At 42.8% G+C, this 27,671-nt stretch overlaps 1 protein-coding gene across 1 annotated transcript in view; it reads right to left on the bottom strand.

Annotated features, from left to right (window-relative positions):
- SYNDIG1 (synapse differentiation inducing 1) overlaps window positions 1–27,671 on the bottom strand; it is a 74,199-nt gene that overhangs the window by 28,366 nt on the left and 18,162 nt on the right. The window contains exon 3 of the mRNA XM_008504989.2: window positions 21,887–22,024. Coding sequence (XP_008503211.1) covers window positions 21,887–22,024 — 138 coding nt within the window. The remainder of the gene's footprint in view (window positions 1–21,886; window positions 22,025–27,671) is intronic.

Below are 27,671 nucleotides of genomic sequence, written 5' to 3'. Positions count from 1 at the left end.
TGGCTTTAAAGAGTGCTGGCATCATGCTTTCTAACAAAGCTGAATGGTAATCTTGACAGGAGTAGTAGCCCACTGGAATTTGTAAAAAGGCTAGTTCAGAAAAGGCTGGAAATGTACTACATATCAAGTAACCAACAAACTAATTTAAGACAGATTGCTGCTGTGTGAAATTAAACATTACTGTGTTTTTTTCCACCTGAAATGAGTTCCAGAGCACAGAGCAGAGGTATAATAATATATGTGCCAGTATATATCAAAACAGCATCACAGAGGATTTGGGCAAAACCAAATAAGAATAAGAATAAGAATAAGAGTAAGAATAAGAGTAAGAGTAAGAATAACAATCACAATCACAATAATAATAGCACTATCTATAAAAGCTGCAAAGCCATTCTTGACTGTTCATCTTGACTGTTCTCCATCCTCTGCCCAGGTGAAGTGTTACTGCACTTCCCCCTCTAGAAAGTTTTTTCTGAAGCTGAACCATGACCCACCTTACTGAAACCTACGAGTGATTTTTTAGCTGTCCTGCAGTGGATGTAGAGAACGTATTCCTGCCCTGTTTACACCTGCCCTTCCAACACTTGGAGAGCATTCCTGCATTGCTTCCTGTTCACCTCTTCTCCAGACTTTTCCTCTGTTCGGATCTACAGCAACAAGGAGCCTTAGCTGTTTTAGAAGCTGATAACACTGCCACACACTGAAAATGTAGGCAACAGCAAGAAGAAGGGCTGGCACAGGCACAGGTAATAATATGTATTATGCTCAATTTTATGTCAGGACCAGAAGGCTCTTTATTACATGTATTTCTTCTTTACAGCTCCCAACAGAGCAGCAAATGCATATATTAGACATTAAAACTTTACAATGCAATCTATGTAAATCACAAATATAAAGCTATGTAATGTTCTCCCAGTGATCTAACACGAGCATCATCAGCACTGTCAAAGCCAAAGGGGATCCATTATTGCCTTCACTGGCATGAATTCACTGGCAGAGGTTAAGAGAAAGGACTCCTCCCTTGCTTGGGTTGTACCTTCCTAGCCAAGAAGCCTAGACAATTCCTGCTGACTAAAGGACCAGCAGCTCATTTTGTCACAGAGAAACTGGCATGAAAGCTGATCCACAGGATCTTGTGTAAACGAAGTCCTGCAGATTCATCCCACAAAGTTTCCTCTGTTGTCTCCTTCTGGAGGTATCTGGGAGCTGGAGGCTGAGCTAAGTCCTAGAGAGTCAGAACACCACATGCTTAAGTGGGAACCCCAAAAACTTGCATAATGGCAACCTATCTTGGACATTTCCTTGCAGTCAGGGGTTCGATGAAAGGGATTTTCTGAGGATGGTGCAGAGCTAGAGGGGCGTGGGGTATCTCTTGGCAGTGCCATTCCCAATGTAAGGAGACTTATTCAAGAAATTTAGAAGATGAAGAAGGAAGTGCCAAGGGTACTGAAGTTCCCCTTGATTTGAGGGAGAAGGAAGCCGTGACAAAATTGGTTTAGAAATCCCAGAGGTCTTGCCTTTATTCCTAGCTGGGGTTTTAAACCAGAAATGTGTTCCCATGCTCCTGACCTGCACACACCCTGCCCAACCCTGATGTGTTAATGCCACCACAGAGCAGCAGCTGATGGAGTTTATCACTGCACCACTGGCTTCCCTCTGAGGTGAAAGATCACTGTAACCTTGTCTTGAGTTTTGGGGCTTCAGCATGTTTCCTGCCCATTTTCCCAGCTGGGGCTTGAAAGTAAATGTGGAGGAGGCAAAACAGAGGTACATGTACCATTGCACAGGAATGCCTGCAATCCAGGGTGCAGGTGGCATTTTTCTGACATTGGGGATGTTTCTGGCCCCTTGCAGCACCTGCATGGGAAACTGCCCACAGACAACTATTCATTTCACACTCACCTCTGAGGAAGCAGATTCATTTGCTGTGAATGATGCTGTTTGAAGACGTTTCACTAAAGGAAAACTGGCTTGTGAACCTATCAGGAGCCCTGGGTGCTGAAATGGTCAATGGCACATAGTTTCATGTTAAGAGGCATTTGCCCCCTGAGGGCTGTGTTAATGGAGTCTGACTGGGTGTTGATTTGGTTATCCTTTGTTGCTATGTATATGGATATCATTTTCCACAGGCAGGCAGGCAGCGGGTTAATGATCCTTCCTTGGAGAGGCTGAGAGGCACTGAACTCTCACAGAGATCCCTGTCACAGACAGATAATCAGAGAAGTCAGGGCATTCCTGTGGAGAAGGCTCAGCTGAGGGGATGGCTGCTCCAGCCACCCATACTACAGAGGGAAGGTTTAGCCCATGTCCACATGCTGCTGAAGTCACTGCAAAAGCGATCCTGGGAGATAAGGAGTGAACTTGTCAAGCTTCCTGGGAGCAGAACGGATGCAGATCACCAGAAATGTATTATGTCTTAACATGTCCTGTGGATAATGATTCTGGGGGGTTCTCATGACATTAGAGAACACGTGTAGCAAGTTGAAAAGGTTAGCATCCAAATTGCATGCTGGCATTTGCTGAAGTAAAGCTGTATTGCCAGGCCCTGCAAAAATGCTCTCAGGAGAAGCAACCAAGAACCTAGGCTTGCTGTCAGGAGTGACAGCAGAGATGTCAGAACAGCAGTAATGAATGAGTAAGGAGAGAGGCAGGCAGTATGGACTGGCTTATGTGATATTTCAGCTTCTGAGAGTTTCAGGTGAAACGCATGCGCTAAATAAATACAACTCTTTGCTGTGGTATATTTCTATATGGTATGTGTTATATGTGGTATTTAGGAGCCCCAGATGTGAGTATGCATGCAACAATCCCATAGCCCTTTAGGATGGTCCCAGCCCCATGGAAAGGCAGTGATGTGAAGACCTTTGACACACATCCCTCAGTCTTATCTCAAGGGCATTAGGGTCCAGGTATGCCAGGTATGACCCTTTCCTCTCCAACAGCTTTTGTTTCAAGACCTGCCTCTCATAACTCTGGATTTCCAGCAGATCACCTTTCTTCCTATCAACCCATTATTTTTGACTGCTGAACCTGGAGCATTTCCAGTCACAGGTGCCCCCTCAGCAGGGATGCTCTGTGGCTTTATTGCTCCCAGTGAGTTCAACCAGTGGTTCCTGAAAAAACAATAGCTCTAAACCCCAAACCACTAAATCTAAAGGAAGTCACCAAAAGTGACTTATGACCAAAGCAGTTGTGGAAAGTCATGCAAGCAAGAATACAAGCAAGAACGGGTGGAGGTAGAAACAAATTATTTCCCTATGGAAAGACTCTTTCAGCCCAGAAAGGTGAGATCTGTTTAAGCCTCATTTGATGCCACCTGGGTATTCACTTTATTTACGTCAACTGCAAGCTCCCTACTCACAGACCCACAATTCTTGAAGAGAACATTGTGTCTTGCTGTAACGTGGTTTTCTTGTTTACCATTCTAAATAATGAGATGGTAGGGGCAGACAGATGGGCAAGATGAACTTAAAGGTCTTTGCCATGCCTAATGTCTATGATTTTATGAGTCATTTTGGTCAGAAAAAGAGGAGATGAAATGTTTGAATGGAATTAAAAAGACATGACATCATGGTACTGTTTCCTTTCTTTGGAAGTAGCAATAAACTGAATTATGCTCAGCCACTTATCATTCACAAAAAAACTTCAACTTGCTTTCTCTAAAATATGTTTCCACTCTCTCCTAAATCAATTCACCAGAAAAAAGCAAGAGGCTTTCTCTTGTATACGCAAAGCAGAACAATTTGGTCTTTGCGAAAGTAATAGAATTTCAGGCATCACAAACAAATCAGCAATGTCTCGGTCATACACAGAGCCAAACATCAACTGAAATACCTCACTGCAGCCTTTAACAGCACTTTTTTGTTGTGGCTGATTAGTTGAATACCCTGTCCAACTAGGTCTACCCAAAATTACATAGTGAGATCCCTTGGCATGGCTGTTTATGCTTTGCAAGAGAAATGCTTTCACTTACTTATTTGTTTTTAAGGTGAGAAGTCACGATTTTCCCCAGCGGACTTGATGGCACAGTGAAACTCTCAGTGTCACATGATTTCATATGAATTTGTGTTGGCTCACAAAGAGGCTTGAGGTGGTTCCAGGACTTCATGTTGTTCATTATCATTACAAAGACAGGGGCTCACCTGCCACCCAGCACATGCCTCTCCTTTATTCACTCCCTTGAAGCACAGGAGCCCTTCCTCCAAGCACAGCTCTCTCACTCCTGACACCTCCGAATCCCAGCCATGGTCCAGGTCTTTGCTGCAGAAAAGGAGGATCACAACTTGCCAAGAGTGAGCGAAGGAGGAGCACTGCCCATCTTCTGTTTCTCCTTTGCTCCAATGCAGGTTGAAACACTGCCTGGTTGCAAGAAGGGCTTTGAGACAAAGACATAGCAGCAGACAGTGGCAGCCTGCTATGAGCTGCAGTTTCATCTGTAAATGTTTGCTGTGACAGAGATATTGGAATATAATTCACCTCATTTTAAAAGACTACCCCCTTCAGTTTTGACAGCTCAGTGACCCTTGAGACTTCACGTGGGGAGAGAGCAGATGGAGCCTCACAATGTGAGCATAGGTTGCATTAGTTGACTTGCCCCTTTTATAGTGATTAAATGCTAGCAATGAGGAAAGAGCTTCCCAGCTCATGTCAAGGTTTCTGCTTTTTTTTTTTCTTCTCTGTCATGCACGTGGTATAGAGAATAATAAAAATAAGTGCTACACATATTTGCTTCTGTATCTGCAGGGCTGTAAAAACAACCTCAGAGATACCATAACTAAACATTACATCTTACCAGGACTTCTTCCCTGCCCTAGATCTCCAGAGCTTCCTAATCAAAATGGACAAAAAATCTTTCCCCACAAATGGCCAGATTTTCCTTTTCTTCAGAGAGAAGCCTCCCTTGCCCTTTTTGCTTTGCACCACTCACACTAATGCCATCACACCCTTCCAGCTCTGTCCCCCACCCATTAGCTATTGCACAGCCTGACCCCTTCTCCTCCAAATTTCCTACCACTAACTCTTCCACTCAAGCTAAAAGAGCTATTTGTTTTTCAGGTGTTCACAGGCACAGACTGAAGCTGAAAAAGCAGACACCAATTGCTGGAAGGCATCATCTTAATCTACATCTTTGACCAAGTATGGGAATGCACTGAAATGGCAGAAGAACAAGCAGATCTACTGTTTAAATGAATAGATGACCATTTGCTCCTGCTGCTGACTAAGTCTTCTGAACTCCTCATTGTGAAAATAGGTTTCAGGTCTTACGATATGTGCCATCTTGTAAGAGCCCAGACATTTTAACTCAGCCCCCTACATATAGGAATGTTTTCCCTAAACAGTGATCCATGTCTCCAGGAAAAGGCATGCTCCAAATATAATTCCTGTGGTTTCTGCAAAGGTAGAAGGGTAGGTACCTGGCATCAGGGCTTTGAGTGCAGCAATGGGCTCTGTAGTCAAGTGCTGTGGGATCGCTCCCAGTGATGATGACACTGTCATGTGTAACATCATCCCTGGCTTCCTGTTACCCATCCCTGCTGCTTCCCAATGCCTCTGAGCGAGGGAGATCACTAAGAAACTATTTGCATGGGATGAATGAAAGTTTCTGTACAAAAAAAGTTATTATAGAGCCACCAAAGTTTTACCCTCAGATTTTATCAATGCTTGTGGCAATCAATTTGAGGTTTATTCTCAGGGCTGAGGTTAGTATAATTCTCTGCTCCATCTGGTCACCCTGAAATGGAGGCTCTGGCATTCCTAATGTGGATGCCTGAGAAAGACCTGAACTAGACAACATTTCCATGTCTGTGCAGCAAAAGAAATACCAGGCTGGGTATCTAGCCATTGTCACTTGTAGTAGCACCACTGCCTTCAATCTCCCAATTCTCTCCTGATTAATTACGCAGTCAACAGTGCATAAGCAGTTGATCCCAGCAACCCATGCACTGGTACAAAGCCACATCCCTGCAGGAGCAGGGAGAGCACACATCCTCCTGACTGTTACAACAATGTCCCCAGCCTAGACACCTTACAGGATAAGCAGTGCACATCATTTGCCAGAGTTTACAAATGGTGGGCATTTCTACATTTTGCCCTTGCTTCCCAAACACAGCAATTGCTAGGAGGACTGATCCTACTTGCTTTGCTAGGCAGATGTAAGCACATACGGTTGAAAACTCCAGGTTGGTGAGGTATGGCCTTGTAGATTAAAAGAGAAGCTGAACACACTGAAAGGGTGATTTAATGTCGACAATGCATCACCACCATGTGCTCATACTGGAGATAGCAGACTGCACATTCTGCCAAAGAGATTTCACAGAGGCTGTGATTTTCCTTTGCACGGAGCTATGACAGCAATCTCTCAGCTTAATTAGCAATTGCTGAAAATGTCACACTTGGTGGGTGGTAAATTATTTTGGCCTTATCAAATAATTTTCAAACATGTGGTTTCCTTTGTGGTCACAAAAAATGTTACAGCCTCAAATCTGCAAGGGAAGATATTACAGAGGGGCGGGGGAGGTTTTTGTGATAGCAGCATGTCTCTGTAACAAAACTATGACTACAGTGAAAACAGGAGTCTCTGCTACAGGTTTCACCATGACATTGCTCACTGTGAGATGTTCAGGTCTCACTGATTTCCCAAAATGAGTGGAAGCAGCTATTAGCCCCAAATCACAACAAACCAACATAATCTCCACACACGTACTAATTCACAAGAAAAACAGACATGGCATCGCACAAGCCCCTAGCTCCAGCTCTATCTGGGCTGTGTGGTCTGATCTGCAATGTAGAGAGAAGTTCAGATTCCCATCACTTGACCCTTTTTTTCTTTTTTCTAAAGACCTCCTGAATTTATGGCCTTGATGACAAACTGTGGCATCTTTAATATCTAAAGCTAGAAGCCTCAGATATGACTCTGACGGCTGCACTGGCAAGCCTGGCCTATAACAGAGAAGAAGGCTGTTCTCCTCCTTCTGAGAGTTGCACCCCTTGGATTTTTTAAGAACCAGCTTGGACTTTTGGTTGCTGCACTCCCATAAAGGACATGTTCAAATGCCTTGATTGCCTTTGCTGTCTGGAAACCTCCTTGAATTCCTACTAAACACCACACCATCAACTGACTCTTTCTTCCCCTTTTCTAGGGGGCCCTATCTGATGTGCCAGGTGATGAGAGAAAACAAAAATCTCCCATCTACAGTGGGTTTGCTTTCGACACTTTTTGCCTATGAAGTTGCTTTTCCAGTGCTGATGAATCACTCAGCAGCTTAAATCTCACTGGCATTCAATTTGATCCATGTTCCTCTGCTTCTCTGGGGTTTAAAGATAAGCAGGAAGGTCCAAAGGTCCCTGGCACCAAATGATAGGTGCTGGTTGCAGCAACTTCCGTCGACGTACCCTGCCATGCCTCCCAGGGCTCCGCAGCTTCAGGGGGCTGGTCTGCTCTTTTCCCCAGATTAAAATGTCTTACTGTATGCAAAACCACAGGCAAGGCAGATTTAGTTCTCTTCTGACACAGCCAGCTTCTGTTGTTTCCCTTTCCAGATCTTCCAGCACTGTCATTTACATGTCTCTCCCCAAGTAAACCACCCCAGCCGCTCATCAGGATAGCACATGAAAGTAAGTTCAACCTGCAGATTGCAGTGGGTATAACTGCACCCAGCAGGATGCTATTTTTCTCTTCAAGATAACTGTAGCAGAGTGTGCCAGCCTATTCATGCTTCCTGCAGGATAGATTACTCCTTCTACACATTCTCTTCTTCTGGGAGATCTCTGATATAAAGGACATTGACACTACTGGCTGCATTACAGAGATGAGCTGCCTGAGATATTGCTGCTCTAATTAAACAGTATGGCTTTTTGTAATTAATCCCTAATGGGTTTTGAAGATTGGATTGTTCATATTATCCTGACCACAGTAAATGGGAAATTTCCAATCCAAGGAGCAGTGGATACAAGGTGCAGATAGAGCAACACCAAAGCATTCAGAACCTGACAGCAAGGATAGCAACACAAGGTAAAGCTGCACCATGGCCAGAGAGTCTTAGTCATGGTCCCCTTCCAAAGGCATCCTGCAGATGCTCCTTCTTTTGTCTTCTGCAAATGAAGTGGAACCAAGAGTCAGGTTCAGCCCTTTCTGAGGCCATACCACAAGACATCTCCGTGCCAAATCTGGCAGAGGCGTAGGCAGCCTTCAAATGTACTTACTGCTGCTTTATGTACTGATAGATGAAACTGAAACTTGTGCCATTATTAAATGCATTAGAGGTCTAATCACCATAGAAATTCAGGAGAGTAGAATTACTTCCAAGAGTGAGCAAGTGCTTTTATTGCAGTGTTCCTAGCTCATTCCTGCTACCAGAAGAAGCAATGGTGCCTTCTCAGCATACTGGCCAAATGGCTTAATGAGGTAAGTCATAACCTCTAGTCATAATGAACATTGCAGAAATTTACTGGTTTTACTCAGTTTCTTTTTCTTGAATATTGGAACTGGTCATGTGCCCAAGCACAGGATGATCTGGGTACCCAGTGGCTACGGATGCAAGAGATCCTAGAGAAAAGCACCATCCACAGAGAGTGACATCATCAGGAGATGCAGGAATGCTCTTATAACCTTTACAAGACGAAGGCCTTTTTGTTTCTGAGATCCCATTTCCCTCAGTGAAGGGGAGCCACTCTTAAGCCTCATTCAGACACACTGTGTATAAAGCAAAGGCTGAGTTGGTCTCAGTTCACATAGGAATACAGGAACCCTGAACTGAGACACTCATCCAATGCCACAATAAAATGTTGTTTCTAGATCTTACCTTTAATTTTGCTTAAGTGCCACTTCATTCTTTCTTTTCAACGTTTCTGCTAAGTAATTTTAAGAAATGTACAGAGAACATAAGCCTCCACTTGCAATTCATAGGCAAAAAACAGGCAAATAATGTCACTGATTCCCCAGGCTGAATTCAACACCCTGTAATATGTTGAGATTGCTTGATGTTAATAATGAAATGAAGGGAAACTAATGTTGCTTATTGCTTTTCCAGCCAGAGTGCATACATGTACTGGAAACTTCTATGATAGCCTGCTTTCCCATTAGCAGATACATAAAGTATGTATTATGGTTTTGTTATTATACAACAGAGAAGTTATTAGAAATGGGGTAGAGAGTCATAAGGCATTGCCTCTATGGCACAGTTAGAATCAGGATATCTGAAGGCTTGAAACAAAATTGACAGGAGGAAAAACAGCTGAAGTGATGACAGAACAAAGTGAGATACGGAAGAGTAAGAGCCAATGCCCGAGTGATTTGAATATTCATTATCATTATGGTAATATTGAAAGCCCTGGAAAACAAGAAATTTGTGTTCACCACAATTTAGGAATAGCCACTGAATGTCATGGGACAAGGTGGTCTTCACCAGGAAGGAGGGAAACATAAGTGACACATCCTGAAGACATATCAGGAAAGGCCTGGATGATGCTCGAGGTGAGTCTAGCTTAAGCTGAGCCAACCTGTCACAGCTGTGCTTCAAACTGAGATTAGGGGGATGCACTGAAATTTTTCAAAGACAATCTGAACAGTCTTTAGACTGATGCTGTGTCGAGGTCCCATAAGGTTACAGAAGTTATCGCTTTACAATAGCTTCTGTGTAAGTGCAAGCTCCTAATTAATTGCTTAATTTGTTGCAGTTTGTAGAAACCTGCTTAGAACAATGCCATCTGTGTGACAAGGTCAACAAATTAGGACACATTCGGCACAATTACCAAGTGGGGTGTACTGAATGAAATCCAGAAATTCCAGTCTGGGACAATTACTATTTAAATTAGTTCAAAGGCCCACATGTCTCTGGACACTGAATTGCATTTCCTGGGTTATCACACACAGGAGGCTTTGCAAGTTACTCTGTCTGCCATTACCAGCCAAAGAGCCACCTTCAGCTTTTGTAGCAGATCCTTGCCATAAAGTAGGGAAGTGCCAGCAGCAGCTACTAGTCCCTGAACCATGGGCAGGGTATTTTCCACCAACTTTTTGTCCCCATTGTGAAGAGAGGACATGATTCCATCCACAGATACCCCCCATCAGATGACTGAGCAATAAAAAGTCCAAATTCAGAAGTGGCTCCTTAAGAGGGCCTGGGAAGAAGGGATTTGTTCTTTCCTGCTTCCACCATCACATCTACACTTCCAGCTAGAGACAGTAGCTGTAAGGAGAGGTTCCTCATGGTGATACACATCATGATGCTGGGATGGACACAACATCCATTGGCTGTCTTTGGGACCAGGGACTGGGAATTCTGGGTAACAGCTGCTTTGAGCTGCATCCTTTATCCTGGACTTCATGATGGAAAAGTACTCACTTGAACCAAGTCAGGATTAGGAATATGGTTCAACAGGGACTGTCAATTCCATCGCTCCTGCTATGACCTCTCTTCCTTTAAGTCTGGCTTCCTTTGCCCTCTTTTAGGAAGCTGAGTCTCTCTATAAACACGCATGGGCTTGCATTCACTCAACCAACCATGACTTTCACACTTCATGGAAATAATGCAAGAAATGCCAAGATATGGAAATGTCATTCACAGCTCATTGCTCATTATGCTCCATAATGGGTGTATTTTAATACCAAACTGGCACAGGGGAAGGGAAAATAAATATTTTCACACTGTGGTGTTTTCCCCTCCCAAGCACATAAATACTACATTAGCTTTATTGTACAACAGTACATTAAGATCACATGCCTTGATAGGTACATTTTAATGCCCTGCCTACATCTGTGGATACAACTGGAGGCAAAGCATCCAGCAAATGCTATTGTTTATTAGGAAACAGTGCTTGGGAACAACACAATTAGATAATTAACTCATTTTTTAACTTCTTATAGAAAGATTTCCACCATTTTAGGCACAAATGAATCAAGGGCTGGAAAAAGGGTACCACAGAGAGTATGGTATGAGATAGAGACTGTTACAGATCTAGGCCAGGGCTAGGAGGTGAGTATGTGTCTATCTGTATGCCTGCAGCAGCCCCGATTTCTGGTGGCTGCCTCAGGGAAACGGTTGCTGCTGGGCTCAATATTTTGTCCAGACTCATGGGAAAAAAGTGCAATCCCTACATCTACTTTAGTAGGACAGGTTTATTTTCTGTTGGTCTTCTTGGCTCTCAAGCTTCCTGGCTGGCATAGAGCTTAACTTCTTCATAGAGGTCACTGCCTCTATGCAATTGACGCTGCATAGTCACCTGCCTGGACACTGCCACCAGCAATTGGAATCCATCTTTTACTAGGCTGCTTTTCAGGATCCCATGATATGACTTTTTTATCAGTTTTAGTTTTCACTTGAAGAAACCCTTGCACTCAGTGGGCAAGCCTGTAGGCTCACTGCTGGGACAGCCATAACAACCATTTTCCCTGGAGTAAAACCTCAGTGAATAACCACAAGGGAGGTTCATGCTGCAAAGGCACAACACCTGAAAAAGGAAAGTCTTCTCCCTTCCTGTCTCAGATATTACATCTGTTTGTACAACATCTGCCTTCCTTTCCCAGGTTCTGCCTTGTTTGTTTGATACAATGGATAATCCAGTATTTATTTAATGCTGGAGAGCATAGTCATCACTGATGAAAATTCAGTGAACAGTTTTAGATATAAACTGCACAGCTGCAGGTGGGTCCCAGTCCACTCTTTCTCACCTGGTTCTTATAGTTCATCCCAAAATAAATATTTAAAAACTATTTCTTTTCTGCTGCTGAGAAGTTCATCAATCCAATGAAAAATTACAATTGTCTGACAGGCATTTGTGGGTGCCTAGATTGCCAGAATCAAGTCTACACTTGTTCTACAAGTGTTTTTCTGCAGCCCATTTGAAAGAGATAGGTAAATTGTAATCAGAAATGATCAATTCCCTTTGCTGTGCATCCAAACAAAGCAGTAATTCAGTAGCTCTCACCAGAACATCTACTTAGCTGTATATTCAAGACTAGAATATAGCCCCAGGTCTTTGGTATGTGATGTTGATCTCTGAGAACAAGGAAAATAAAACACCTGAGCATTCTGTAGACAGATAAAATGTTAACCTTAAGTCTTTGCTACTGAAAACATCCATTCCTTTACTGCTGCATATATAAAACTTCAGACGTGTGTGCCTTTTTTCATTTGTTTTTGTTTAGGAAAAGGGTGCTGACACAGTTCTGAGACAAAAGAAATGTCTACTAAATAAACAGCACCCAAAGAACTACTCTAGACACAGGCTCTGTTCTCCTTGCCATGGGAGAATTCTAGGGACATGAGTGACCACCTAGGATGTGAGAAGCTTCATCATATCAACAGGCTTCTGAAGCACCATCCAAAGATCTTTGGCTTTTCTGACAACAGAAGCAGACACTAGGATGGCCAGAATGGAGAGGCCATGTTCCACTCTTAGATCTGCAATCGGTCTATACTTTTCTCATGCCTCTTTCAGCATGGTGACCTACTAGGGAGGTATATAAAATCATATGCCCTGTTTGCACCCCTGGATTCTTTTTTGTCCTCTCCTGGAATATAATCTGTCCTCAAGACTTTACCTTTGCAGATGTGAAAAATCAAGTATTAACCAGGACATATGGAGATTACTAAAAAAAGACCCTCTATGTCCCCTCTAACAAAATACAAACTTGCTGTCTAAGCTAAAAAAACACCAAAGGAACACTGCCTGAGACTAAAAAGTTGTTTAAACTCAGTGAGAACTGCCTAAATGACAGGGGCCTGAACCCTGTCATCAATTGCTGTTGAAGATTTATTACTCTACTCTTTAGGTGCCTATACCAGACAGGCCTCTGAATTATTTTGTGAATACTACATATACACAAAGACACTAGTGGCAGGTGTGCAAGTAACTTATTGACAATGCATTATTCTGCTCTGAAACAATTCTCATGGTCTCATAAGCATGTGAAAAAAAAAGGATGCCTGGAGGGAATAATGTTTTATAGCCCTGGAGCATGAATATGTTGACAGGGGCTCTGGCTGGCTCAGCATAATGTGTGAAGCATAAATGTCTGACACAGAACAATTCATGTACAACCTGTGCCATTCTGCAAGATGTTCTTGCTAATAAAAGAGACCCCTCATCTCCTCAAACATTTTGAGTTGGTATCCCTTCTGTCTCAAAACCTCCTTGTAATTAAACACTTGCACAATGAACTAAAATCTTCAGGGAATGTTATTTGCGAGCTATCTTTCCACTTTAAAGTTAGCTTTAGGGCAAAACCAATCAGGCCATTCATTAATCTTATCTTTTTTGTAGCTGTAGTTTATGACTCGGGAGATGTGACCACAAGACCTAAAGGACAAAAATAAATGAAAAGCAAGTTATATGAGACACTTATAAAGTTCCGTGATGCAAGATCTCACCCACAGCACACTGAAATCAGCAGCTGCTGACACACAACAGCTTCTAAATGACAATTTTCTTCTCTGAACAATCTCTTCTCAGGAGATGTCTACCCCTACAGGAAAAGTCAATATGAGCAAAGTCTACCCATATCCACACAGCTGTCTGGCAGACAGCTCCTGCCTGGAAAGCCAAGATTTAGAGATGCTGATAGTAAACCCCACTTCAGAGCAAGCTATCCTGGGAAATCAAAAGGTCATGAGACACCCTCTTCCACTCTGCTGAGAACTAGGCTTTCCCTCTCCTCTGAAAGGCGCAGAAGTTGCAAACCTGGAAGGTACTGATCCATGTGATAAGATTCTTTGCAAAGCCACAATGGATGTGACCCAAATGTTCCCTAATCACGGGCCAGGGACATCAATTTCAGAGCTCTCTTCAAAGAACAAGATACCCAGCACTCTCATATAGTGACATATGTTCCTGGCTATCTCAGCTGGTAGTTCCTCTCTGTATCACAGCTGAGAACAGCAGCCATGTTATTTGATGCTGGAACAGGCTGTGCTGTTCAGTATTCGCTACTATCCTCTGCCTGGCAAATGTGCCATCTGCCTGATGGCAGCAAGGGGAGGAGTGTGAACAGCAGTGACATTCTGTAGACCAGACCTTGTGAATACAGTCTTGTCTGTGCCCTGGCCATGCACATGCTCTGCAAGCCCCATGGGCCCTGATGACCTGGGGCATCATCCTCTGAGCACTTCCCTTTCACTCAGAGCCTGCACAGAGGAACTCAGTGTCAAGGGAGAGCTCCAGACCCCCACAAAACTGTCCTATAGCTATATAGATACACAGATATCAGTGTAGATATATTCTTACAGTGGATCTCCATCCTGCTCAACTTGTGCTGCCCAGCCAGGGAAAACAATGTGCACAGCATTGCTCCCTTCCCAAGGGGCAGACCCACTCCCAGTTAGTATCAATCATGTCAACAGACCTGCCAAGGGCAGAATGCCTGGGACACATACAGGCAGCCCCCACCCTAACCCCCTGAGCAGACAAGCTAGACAAGGGGTGAAAGCCATCAGCTAAAGGTGATTAGCATAGGTCATGCTCCTCAGTCCTAGGCTTGAGTATAAATGCAAATCAAAGCACAAGCTATGTATGTCTGAAGAGCCATATGCAATTTAAAGACAGCTGTCTTGTGGTAGCTAAAATTATGGTGTCACTCGATGATCTTGAAGTGCTTATCCTTGCAAGCACTGTGTTTTAACAGGAGTGCAGGCATATGCACTCATACTCACAGAGACAGTTTGCAAGCAGAGCTGTATGAGTAGTTTGCAAGCAATGCTCACCCCACATTTCCTCATATACAAACCTTTTTTTTTCAGAGGTTTCAAACTCTGCCAAACCTCAGATGTCTAACATGCCAGGCCTCCATAGCTATTTCTGTGTTACGAATCTGGCTGGAAGAACTCTGCTCTTTCTTAGAGTGAAGTCCCAGAGCATACAGCTCAACCAGGTAAGAAGCTAAGCCCAGTGAGAGAAGGGTCTGAGACCTATAGACAACTAGGGGTGAAGTCATGTAAGCAGGGACTGCTCCAGCACCATTTGGGGGACCTGCATGTCAATGTCTCTGGCTTGGTCTCCTCCTTGGAAGGACAGTTGGCAAATCAAATCTTCCACAGAGAAGTGAGCGAAGAGGGTGTGACTTCCAGTGAAAAATCAACTAATGGCTTGGCATGTCAAGAAATAATAAGCATTAAATAAACAGCATCTATATTCATCAGCTAGTAAGATTGAAATAGGCTCAGAGGAAGCCATACATCATGGTGTCTGCCATCTACCTGGCAACTAGGATGCAGTGTGGTCAGCATGTTGAATGTCCCAGGGCCAGGGCTCTCACACTAAAACAACAGCCATACTGTTGGCCTTTGGCAATATGAGGAAGACACTGACAAATAGTTCTGCTGGGAAGATTTCTACCACAAAAGTCCTTAGCAGCTCCATGTGAGGAGGATTTAATTTTGAGGGCTTTTTGACCCACTTCCTGACACAAAAGGGTTTGGTTGTCCAGAGTTTTTATTCATAAGCTTTTACAGATCAAAGACTACAGAATTTCATCAGAAGGATGCCTGCATGTGCCTGTGCTCACAAGCACGCACAGAGCCAGACTTAGAATGTAGAGATTTGTTTTTTGAGTGATCAGCACAGATGTAGCAAAGCTTTGTGTAACTGACAGCAAAGACAGGGCTGAGCAACACCAGAACACACCCACTACCCTACAGCCAAGCTGTGTGACCCAAAGCAAGAGCCTAGCTTTGACTCAGGGATTGTGTGATTAGGTATCCTGCTCCAACACACCAAAAAAAGTACTTTTCATATTATATTTACAGAAGCTAAAGCTCCTCTTCTTTTGACAATTAGATATTTTGTACAAGTGCTACTCAGTCCAAGAAATGATGCAGTGCTGAAAAATCAAAAACCTCTCTTGAAAAAGCAAAAGCCTGCTGTCTGCTTTGCCAGCATTGCCTTAGCAATGCTGACCAGCACATCCTGCAAGTACCTAGCTTGGCCTGTAACTGCACATATAACAACTAAAGAAAAATATACTGGGTTCTAGGTTTGCCTGTGCCTTTTCATCTCAGAGGTAAGACTGCACCACTAGTACAAACATACACTCATGGCTGTGGATGTCAACTTCTTTATAGTTTATTATATTCTGTTTTCTGATGCAGAAAAGTGGTGCATAAAGACAAAAAAACCCCAAAACAAAACAACAGGGTGGGCTGGTAAAGCACAGAAAGATCTTATCAGCATCAACAGCCAGATTGGCTGCTCAGAATTACACCTAGTATGTTGCAGGTTGCACTGCTGTCCTGTCTCATGGTTTTCCCAGTTCAGATGGGGTCTATGAGCCATGTTTCTAATGAATAAGCAACAGATAACACCTGGCTGTTATGTCCCTGCCCTATTCAGCAGTGGCTAGACATCAAAATCTTATGCAGAATAGCTAAGAATGTGAAATACTTTCATGTGTGCTGAGTACCTAATCTCTGGTCTCTGATAAAGGTTAAGTTTATACTCTCTTGTCCCTCCCTGTGGGGACATGAACATTATCTCTACTCAGTAATTCTCTAACATTACCTACCATTCAATATATTTATTGATGACCTGGATGAGGAAGTAGAGTGTACTATTAGCAAGTTTGCTGATGACACAAAACTGGGTGGAGTGGCTGACACACCAGAAGGCTGTGCTGCCATTCAGAGAGATCTAGACAGACTGGAGAGTTGGGCAGGGGGAAATTTAATGATACAACAAGGGCAAGGGTAAAATCTTACATCTGGGAGAGAACAACCTCAAGTACCAGTATGGGTTGGGGACTGAGCTGTTGGAGAGCAGCAAAGGGAAAGGGACCTGGGGGTGCTGGTGGATGGAAGGATGACCATGAACCAACAATGTGCCCTTGTGGCCAAGAAGGCCAATGCCATCCTGGGGTGCATTGGTTAGTAGATCAGAAGAGATGCTCCTCCCCCTCTACTCTGCCCTTGTGAGGCCACATTTGGAGTATTGTGGCCAGTTCTGTGCCCCTCAGTTCCAGAAGGACAAGAAATTGCTTAAGTGAGTCTAGCGTGGATTGACCAAGATGATGAAGGGAGTGGAATATCTCCCTTCTGAGGAAACACTGAGGGAGCTGGTTCTCTTCAGTTTGGAAGAGAGGAGAATGAGGAGTGACCTCATTAATGTTTATAAATATGTTAGGGACAAGTGCCTGGAGGACAGATTCAAGCTTTTCTCAGGGGCGACTAAGAATAGGACAAGGGGCAAAAGTTATACACTGGAGCATAGTGTATAAATATTAGGAAGAATTTTTTCACTGTGAGGGTGACAGAGCACTGGAGCAGGCTGCCCAGGGAGGTTGTGGAGTCTCCTTCCCTGGAGAACATTCAAAACCCACATGGATGCCTTCCTCTGTGACCTGCCAGAGGGGACCCTGCTCTGGCAGGGGTTGAACTAGATGATCTTTTGAGGTCCCTTCCAACCCCTAACTTTCTATGATCCTATGATCTCTCTCTTCTCCACAGTGACCCCTGAAACTGTATGTCAACATACAGTTTCTTGAGAGCCTCTACCTCTGAAAACTGGATAGCAAGTAATAAAAGAATTCAGAAGTTACAGTGAAGAATGACAAGGTACTCCTTTGCCTGTTCATGTATGCCTTGGGTCTGCATGACAACCGGAGAAAGTCTTTTCAAGCAGCTCACAGTCCTGACTTTTCTTTAAAGACAATCCAAGCTATGGTATTTGGAGCTGTGCCTACTCAAGCAATCCATGGGCTGGGGAAATAATTACAGAGCTGTGCACGCCTCAATCACTGTGCTAGGGAGGTAATTAAGGCACGGAGTAAGAGAAGCAGACGGGAAGCAATTGCTCTCATTGCGCTTGGATTGCAGACTGCTGCCTAGCAGGTTTCATGTGCTGCCAGGGAGGAAAGAAGGTTTGGAAGCTATTTGAGCACCTAAAGATACCAAGAAGCATCCAGTGGGATTTTTCAGGTATACGTCTATGCTAGCCTGACAGAAATCCAAGGACGTTACATGGAAGATGGATAGAAGTGTTGTTTATATCCTTCTTTCTGCTCTGGTCTGGCTGGCATCTTTCAGAACCTTTGGTGGGCACTCACTAGGAGGTGAAGGATTCCACGTGCCCAGCCATGTCGCACAAGAGAGAAGGTATAAAGTGAAGCTCATTCACACCAGGCTTAGGTCTCTAATAATTAATTTCTTTTTAAAGAAGGGAAAGAAATTTGTGCCAAGGTATTGCTCTCTTTCCTAAAAATAAATGCAGAGAGAAAAAGTGGATTCAGACTGAAAGGACTCTTCAGGATTATCAACCTCCACCAAGCAGACATACTGACATGCCCTGATAAATCACCTTGTAGATATAATGGTAAATTTGACAAGACAAAAGATATATTTTTAAACTTTTTTCTGACTTATGTAGCTTCAGACTTGCCTAGAAATCTACAAAGCTAGAATTTCTAGAAAAAAAAAAGAAAGCTAAAGTATTCCAGTGGGAGGAGATTTAAAAAAAAAAAAAAGTGAGGGTTTTTTGACCAGTCACTGTTTGTGAAGGAGCATTTTATGGTGAAAGGCATATAACACTTATATTTTCCTCTGCAAAAGCATTGGAACACCCTCTGTCTAAGCCCTTTAGACTCACCTATAAGCTGTTAGGAAAGCAGATGATCAAAAAACTTGCAAGCATAAAAACTCATGTGCTCTGTTTGTAGTCAAAAAGCAGCCAGCTTTGCTTGGGATAGGGAGACCAACAGGCAACACCCTACTAATGAAAATCGGATATGCCAATGGAATGGAATTGTTCTTCCTTTCATAGAGTGCATTTCTGAACTTGCCATTCCTCCCTGCTGGCTCAGCTAAACCTCATGCACATCTTTGTTTCCACCTGCACAGCTGCATCATTCCATACAGATGCACTCCAAGAAATCAGAAAATCAGACAGCAGCAACAAATTGGCAAGAGCCTTAGAGAAAACAGTAAGCTCCACATAGAGCAGAAATAGCCCTTATAAAAAGCACACTGCTTTTATGGAGCACAGAAAAAACTGATCTATTTGTAAACATCACCTCTGAAATTTTGCAACATCCATACTTGTATAATTCTTTCACTCAATGACACAGACATATGCAGTGTAACTATAATGACAGGTACTGCAGGATTAAACAGAAAGCACTTGTGCTTTTGGACTGAGCTGCACTGCAAATATATCTTCTGCAAATCAGGCCTTAATCTCTAAATGCATTGCACCTAGAGGGTTTTTAAAGATTTTTAAAAGGTTTTTTTTAAAAATTAATCACAAATGCTAAATTCTGTCACAAAGAATCCATCTGCAACCTTTGAAGTTCCTAGACAGAATTTTTTTCAGACAGGGCCTTTTTAGTAAGGACTATACAGGCTACTTTTGAAAAACCAAAATTTTCAAGAGCTCAAGCAACTAAAAAGAAAGGGGCAAATGCAAGTGTCAACTTTTGATCTTTAGTTATAGTTCTAACTTTTGATAAAGGATGGAGAATGTTACACTACCCCTTAGTATTAATAGGAGATCTCAAATGCTATTCAGGAGTTCAAGCTGAAAGACCTAAATAAAAATCACATGCTCATAGGACAATGTTTCAGAGCTTCACATATGAAACATCATTTTGAATGGTTTATGCTCCAAAGCATGAGTCAATATAAGCATAGCTAGGTGCAGGATTTTGGTGATTTATACCAACTATTTTAGCCAATTCTCAACTATAGAAGGTTTTGGCCTTAATTTGAGCTTAATTTTTCCACTGGAAAATGTCAAATTTTGGGGTGTGGGGTTTTGCAGAATTGCCAGTTTCATTGAAAGCTGGTGGTTTCTCACAGCCATGAGGAATGTGCTGGAGTAAAAGGCTGGCAGAGAAGGTGTCCAGAAAGCTGACAGACTGGTGTGCCCATGCTAGACTGGGGTGAGCACAGACTTGACCAACTCTCTGCAAAAGACTTGGGAAAAGCAGTTCTGAGTTGATTCAGATGTTGGGGAGAGCTAAGAGACAGGAGGAAAAGAGTATGCTGGAATGGCATTTTATTATTATTATTATTACCATTTTTAGTGAGGAGGTAAGAAAAAATTTCTGCTTCAAACACAAAAGCAAAAAGCAGAAGTCAAACTTCTCTGAAACACAGTCCTTTCTCCTGTATGGATTTAGTCACAGCTTGTCTTGGTGAATCCAAGGGCTTAATTTAAAAAGATTAATTAATTTACCACCTCTCAACTGAATAATAGCAAAGTACTTCCCTGACCTTTCTTATTGACAGCTCCTAGTTATAGGCAGCCACATTAAGCATTCCCCAGTATTATGCTAAACCAAACCAACATGTAAGTTTCCATTTTCCAGGGCCTAAATCCTTCAGGACAATTATCTTTTTTCTGCTTTCATGTTACCTTTTCCATCTTCCCTTATGCTCCAACTGAGGTAGTAGGATCTCATGGATCCATGCTGGCTCCTGGGATCAGTTCACAGCTATTTTGGATGCCTTGTCTTTCATACACTGGCTTTCAGCACATTTAGATTCTTAGCGTTACTGCTTTTTAGTACTTAACTATATAGTTTGTTTTGCATTTATTGGACTGTGCTGTGTTTTCATTGCTTAGATAAAACTAGCTACCAACCCCCAGGTCTCCTGAGGGAATGCTACCACAGGAAATTAATGAACACACTGTTTTCACCAGCACGGAGCAAACACAGTGCTAATGGTGACAACTTCTCAAACCCTCCTTGGTCGCAGCACTGGTGAAAAATCCTTCCTAGTCCATGTGTGTGAAGAGATGGGGCCACTGAAACTGCAGGCAAATAGTTCTGCTTGAAGGACCAAATGGCAGGATACAAAAGTGTGAAGATCTCACCTGATTGCTTTACTTTTTACTGTCATCATCATCAGGCAATTCCCTTGACCCAAACTTTGGAAATCAATAGCACTCAAATAAGGAAATTTGTTATTTTCTACTGGATAATCCTGACTTGTCTCAGAGCCTTCAAAGTTCAATGACAGGCCCTCTCTTTGTTACTGAAGACTAGGAGCCTTCAGATCTGAAGTGCTGGCTCAGTCCTGAAAAATCCCCAATGTTGGTAAATGTTCACAGCAGGCACATGAGAAAGGCAGGTGAGAAGGTGAATGATTTTGGTGCTGTTGAATCATTTGCAACAGGCATTGCTACCATCAGTAAATATAAGTGAAAGTTTCCTTGCAGTCACTAATAAGAGTTCCAGTGTGACCCCTTTTCTGTCGCGTTTCATTATCTACCATCCTGGGAAACTCAGTAATTACTCTGCAGGCACTTGTGAAGACATACTTGTTGAAACAAATGATGGGGCACGAGGTGACTATTAGGCACTGGCTGGAAACCAGTAGGCCTCTCTCATGAATGAAACAAACCAAAACACTGTCACTTCTCTGGTAAAAATTATTTCGCTATTAAAATTGGACAACTAAAACAGGCTGAGCAGTTTTTTAGGGGAGAAGTAAATTGTTCCTGAAAAGCTAATTCTGCAAAGCAGAAATCATTTTTCTCCTCCTGGAAGGACATTACTCAATTTGCTTTTCCAAATTATCAGCTTGGGAATCAACAGATTCATTTTCCCAGTGGAAAATCCAAGTGTCTGAGATATCAAGGGTCTTTTCCACTCAGAAGTCACATCTATGGAAATGCCTAGCTGGACTCTGTACAGCCTGACATAGAATCTGGCCACTGTTGACTACAAGCTAAAAATATTTTGTAGACTCCTCCCTCAGAAAACTATCTCACAAGACAACAACCACTATCACAGAGACACAGCAAAGTGGGAGATGCAACATCCTGTTTAACCACTGCCCACCACCCTGGAGAATGTCTTGCTCAAATTTGGGTTTTTATGAACTTTCCTTTCAGGTGTGGGGTGATGGCTACTCTGTGGAGGCAAAACTCTGAATTAGCAGGAGATGTTTTAACATACCTCATGAGACAGGTAAAAGGCAGCAATTCCCAATGGCCAGAAGCAGCAGAGCATGGAGAACACAGTGAGGCCAAGGTGATCTCTTGGTGGCATCATAAGGAAATTATCTTCACTTTCAGTGTCACTTGAATAATCACTCTGAAATAGCAAGGAAGAGAGAAATGCAGAAGTGTTGGTTAATGCCATTGATGTCCTGACTATCAATCACCAAGAGCAACAGAGTAATTCTGATCAGAAAGCCCCACCCATGTATTCCACATATGAACCAGAAGGACAAAAAACGTTCTCTCTCCTACAACATAATACCCAGTCCTGAGCTTACCAAGAGATCTTCCCTAGCCAAAAACCTTTCTGATGTGGGGAAGCTTCTGACAGTTTGGTTAGCTGTCTGCCTTCACTTATTCCAGGTTCTAGGAGAGCTGCACCCTGACACTGGAGGACCTGGGCTTTAGGGGAATTGAGAAGCTTCACCAATTACAGTCACTTTAGTTTAGCAGACTAATCCTTCATGATCACTAATATTCTTCTCTACATCACTGCTCCTTTCATGCTTAACAGCTTCTTTATAGATTTACATGGAACTCTTCACAATTTTGTCATAACTTCACTAATCTGACTGAAAGCTTCTTATTCTTGCAGAAGCCTGGGAATAGCATAATTAATTCATTTTCAAGGTTTAGGTGCTTTTCTTTACTTAATATTAAGCTAGATGGGTTCAAGCAATCTGATCAAACTATTATCGGTTGTTTTTTTTTCTACAAGTGTACCAGCACTGAACCCTCCAACAAAATAATAAGCGAGCAAAAGAGAACTGGTACAACCATCAAACAAAAAAACAAACAAACAAAATACCACAAAACCCACAAAACCCACCAGAAAATACAGCAAAGAGCATCCTTTTCTTGATTAAAATATCCTATTCATCAGAAGAGCAAAGTTCCCTAATAGTTACTCTCCTAACAACTCTCGGTTACTCCAGCCTTTAGCTGATACGGTAAAGACAGAATCAAGTTTTCCTCTTGAGAAGAGATCATCTATCTTGTCAGTCAGGTGGCACGCCCCTTTCCTTCATGTTGCTAGAAAAATCCTAGGATGAAACAATGCAAAATACATCCTGATGCAGGTGCACCACCTAAGGGACAAGATACAGGAGGATGACAGGCTGTCACAGAGCAGCAGCTACTGACAGTCTCTTCATAATGTTGAGGGATTAATCCTTTTCAGACATGACATCTGGTTCCAGTGGTTTCCACTGAAACTACAAAACCACATCTAACCAAAGCACAATGAGAATATTTAAAGAAGGCAGCATCTTTCCACTGCAAGTCAGGCTCTGTGTTACAGACACATCTTTGTGCTTTAATGTAAAAGATATAATCTCAGCAAGAGCCATAGTCCTTCCCCTTGCCAAGTGAGCTTTGTTCTCCACAGCCCATGAGATGTGGTGCTCTGAGAATAGATACCTGTGCAAATGGCCCTGTAACAGAAATGACCCATTTCTGAAACTGCTGGCACACGGTGGAGATTTCCTGATTACAACGGGTCCTTCCCTTCCCCTCCTCTTTTTCCCTGGTAATATGGGAAAAGGACATGAAGACAACAAACTGTTTCCCCAAAGGGCTAGGTGACACCACCAGAGGGAAGGTTTTCACCTGGTGACCCAATTGCAGTGTCCTTACACAAGCTCTTTGGCTCTTTTCTTATTTACATTTGTTTTTCAGTTGTGCACATCTCTGCAGCCTGAAAATGCATTAGGAAGAAGTGATATGGGAAGGACACAAACAGGAATTCTGCAGAAATATGTCTACTTCTCAGACAGAATGTGTGGGATTTTACAGCAGCTGGAATTGAAGTGCTGGACAATTTGACAGGAAACCTTGACCTCTGTATTCAAGGGGACTGCCTCTGACACTTCCCAAATGACTGGTACAAGAAAGTCAGCCTTGAACATAACCACAAATGTGGCTACTCTGGAGACTGACAGGGTGATGCTGAAATACAGATGAATTTTAGTATGTGAAGTTCAAGTAGCTGCTTCAGTTGATAGTAATGCTTCCCCATCACATCAGTGCAGCAGGGAGGGGAGAGAGTAGAGGATATTTAAGAAGGGATACCGAATAACTTATACACCTCTGTACACAGAGCTGAATGATGGGTGTGCACTTTGGACTGTTGTGTTTCACGAAGCAAATACCCTGAGAAAACCACTAGAACAGAGTTCTCAGTCAAGAGCAAGCTCAAAATATGCCACCTCTGTGAGGAAGAACAGGAAGAACAAACGTGAACCGTGAAGAGGAAAGGAAAGGTACTGTGCTACAGATGTGTACTTACTGGGTCCAGTTCTGGTACCACCATTTCCCAACTAAGCTGGAGAAATAATGAATCAGAAGGCAGGAACGGGCATCATGCTGCAGAAAGTCATGTACACAGGAAGAAAGCAGAGAAGCCAACTACACTTGTAAGATAAATTTAAGATGCAATTTCATCACAGTCTGCAAGTGCCTGCATGAGTAGATAATTTCTTATGACAGAGAGCTCTTTCATTTGGCAGAAAAGCCGAAGAAATCTCAGTGACTGAAAGCAGAGCAGATGATGAGCAGACACAAGGTGCAGATTTTTCACAGAGAAGGTGATGAATGCTCTTCTGCAGGAATAATGGAATTTCTATTACACAAAAACTGAGGCTAGCTATCCCTAAAAGCTGTGCTTTACCACAACCAAAACATTATGACTGAACAGAGGGTCTGCATACAGCTTGCTGTGGGCTGCCTGCAGCATATAGGTGGCTGGACTTGATAGTCGCATGGTCCCTCACAATGCTGAAACACAAGGCACACTGGAGAAGTCAGAAAACAACGTCTGCTGTGAACCACAGCTGCTAGGAACCTTTGATGGATATTCAGGAAACAGCCAGTTTGCTATTAACTCTTTTTTTTTCCTTCAAAGCAACCAATTAAGCAACATGCACACACTGCATACAAAGCTAATTTCTGGTATGGCCCTGTGGGATCTGCTTCAAATCCAGATGGTTGGGTGGTCTGTTTTCGACAAAGACCAACACGTGATGTAGCTATAAGATGATATGTGCTCTGTTTCCCTTCATACGATGCCTGTTTCAGTAATATAGTTAAACCTGATGCCCTATTCTGATCAGCACTCTGCATCCCTTTGCTCTTCTGCAAGCAGTCTGAGTTCACCTAAATGCAGCAGATGGTAAAGGCAGCATCCTGGATGGTAGCTCTCCCACCAATGGTTGCAGTTTACCACTGCTCTGCCTCCACACAGTTACTTGTTATTGAGCAGCATCTGGCTGATGCTTACTTAAGAGGTGATGTATCTAAAATTTTGTTGCCATCATACATTCTTTGTCCTAGTGATGTATTATTTCATAGAATCAGAAAAAATTAGGAGTTGTAAGGGACCTCAAATGATCATCTAGCCCAATCCCCCCTGCCAAAACAGGGTCACCTACAACAGGTAATTTATGTAAGCAGGTATTTATTTATTTGTTTGCCTACTTCTTTCTACCATTCTGAGTTTTGCAGTTGCTCCCCTTCAATTTTAAAGATATTTAAATAGTCCATAATCCACTGGCCTGGCCCAAGCTTGTCTTGTTTCCCCAACTTCCAGTCTAACTTGCCTTGCCAGTCATGCAGCCAGACTTCTAAAATGGGTTCACAGAGGTCTCTCCTTGCTTGGAAAGCTTTTCATATATAACCTTGCAAACTTAAAACGTATCAGGAGCAAAAAAATGTGAATGCAGCTGTCTATTTTTCCTCCTCTCCCCCTGGATTTTAATCATGTCCCATACAGTCAGTCTGCCTGTACCAGTAATTTGCATTCCATGCATTGCCACTGGAAGGAGATAACAGCAGGCAGCAATACACAAGATCCATACAGCATCTGAATAAACAGACATAGTTCCCACAGCCTCCTAAATCATACTCTTTCCCTGGCAGACAGCATTAATCACAGTCATAAAGTAAATACCCCTAATCTCTGTGTGAGTGATAGGGCTCCCACTCAGCAAGAGGACCTGCCCAGCCTGCAGACATTGAGGTTCCAGCCAGGAGAAAAAGAGCTGGTGGTCCCTGCAGAGCAGAGGGTCTCAACACTGCTTGCTGAGGAAGATAAGGGACACCCTTCTTCCCTGAGTCATGTCAGCAGGAAGAGTAGCAGTATACGCTGCAAGCGAGTGGGGTGACCCTTTATGTTTGTCCTCTTTTTGCTTTAGAGCTGACACAGCTTCCTTTGCAGTCCAGTCCTCAAAAAAGTGTGCCTCATCCTCAGCTTCTGCAAATGACAGCATGCAGCTCATCCAAAGCTCATTCCACTTACAGTCTGGAGCCCAGGGACTTCACTGTGTAGTGTCAGTCTGACAAGTCAGAGAAGAGATGATTAGACAAGGAATCGCTCTGGGCCCTGGTTGTGATTAACAAGATTCATAGCAGGACACTTGGAGACTGATGAAGGTGACTTCCCAGCCATGCTCCCTTCACCTAATAAAGGTTAATATCCCTTGGCAGGGCTCAGTATCTCCAGACTCCAGTGGATTCTCCATTAAGGAAGAAAAATAAATCAAATACAAATAAAGTGTAATCATTCTTGTAACCTGTTGCTAATAATGTGCCTGTAAAGGAGTCCAGGGACATAAAGCATGTCTTGTGGGGTCAGATCAGTGGTATACTAAGCCCCATGCTGTGTCTTTGACATGCAGCAGCAGGATGTGACATACAACTGGACGTTCTGCAGTCCATCTCTTGTGTTCCCCCAGCACCCACTACTGTTGTGTAAGATATATTAGAAAGAAAAGCTTTGACAATTCCTGTTAATTTTTATTTATGGAAACCTCATTCATTAATCTATCCAATTCCTTTATAAGTTGCCAATTGTTGTGGCAGCAAGTCACCAACAGTTGACTACTCTGTGAAGAACAATTTTCTGTTACCAGTTTCATGCCAATCTCTTACTAGCTCCCTCAAGTGTCCCCTGCTTTTAATACTAAAAAGCATTATACTAATACCTACTACTATAAAACCTATACTAAACCTAATACTGAGGTTTGGCAAACTACATCCACTTCATTCTTCCCCTTCATGACCTTGTGCAACTGGCTGATAGAGCCCTTGGCCTTCTCTAAAAACTAAGAGTCCCAACCTTTTTCACTGCTCCTTGTAAGGAGACTGATACTTCATCTTAATAATTTTCTTTGCTCTTTTCCATCTCTACTATGTCCTTAAGAAATGTGGACAGCAATTGCCCACCCTATTTAAGAAAGTGGTCTGCACTGAACTTCAATACAGGAAAAAAATGCTGCCAGCACTCTGTCTTGTTCTCAAAACTGTTCTTCAAGATATCAAACATTTTCTTGACTTATTGGCTTGCTCTGTTATGAGGGACTTCATAGCACTGATTTCTCCACTGTCTTTTTCCTGAGATGTAGCTCAGCATTGAGTTTGCATGGATTAGATTTTTATATACATATAAATGTATTAGTTTCCACTTATCTACATTGAAATACCTCTGCCACCATTTTGCCAGGGAGCTTTGTGCAGTCCTTCCAGAGTTCTCCTCTGGCATGCCAACTGAGTACCCAGAAGAAATTAACACAGTCCACAAACCTGGATGGATCTTGGTGTTTCTAGAAATAAGAGCCCAAATGTTTTAATCTTTCCCATGTTCCTGTGTTCCTCTGAGGATGTGCCACATGACAAAGGAGACCAAAATGACATTCCCAGATCCTCAACTCATCCTTAAGTGAGGCAAGACATTTACTGCAGCATTT

This window comes from Calypte anna, chromosome 3 (genome assembly GCF_003957555.1).
Source record: "Calypte anna isolate BGI_N300 chromosome 3, bCalAnn1_v1.p, whole genome shotgun sequence".
NCBI lineage: Eukaryota > Metazoa > Chordata > Aves > Apodiformes > Trochilidae > Calypte > Calypte anna.
The sequence above is the reverse complement of the archived record's forward strand: the minus strand, read 5'-3'. Positions and strand labels throughout refer to the sequence as shown.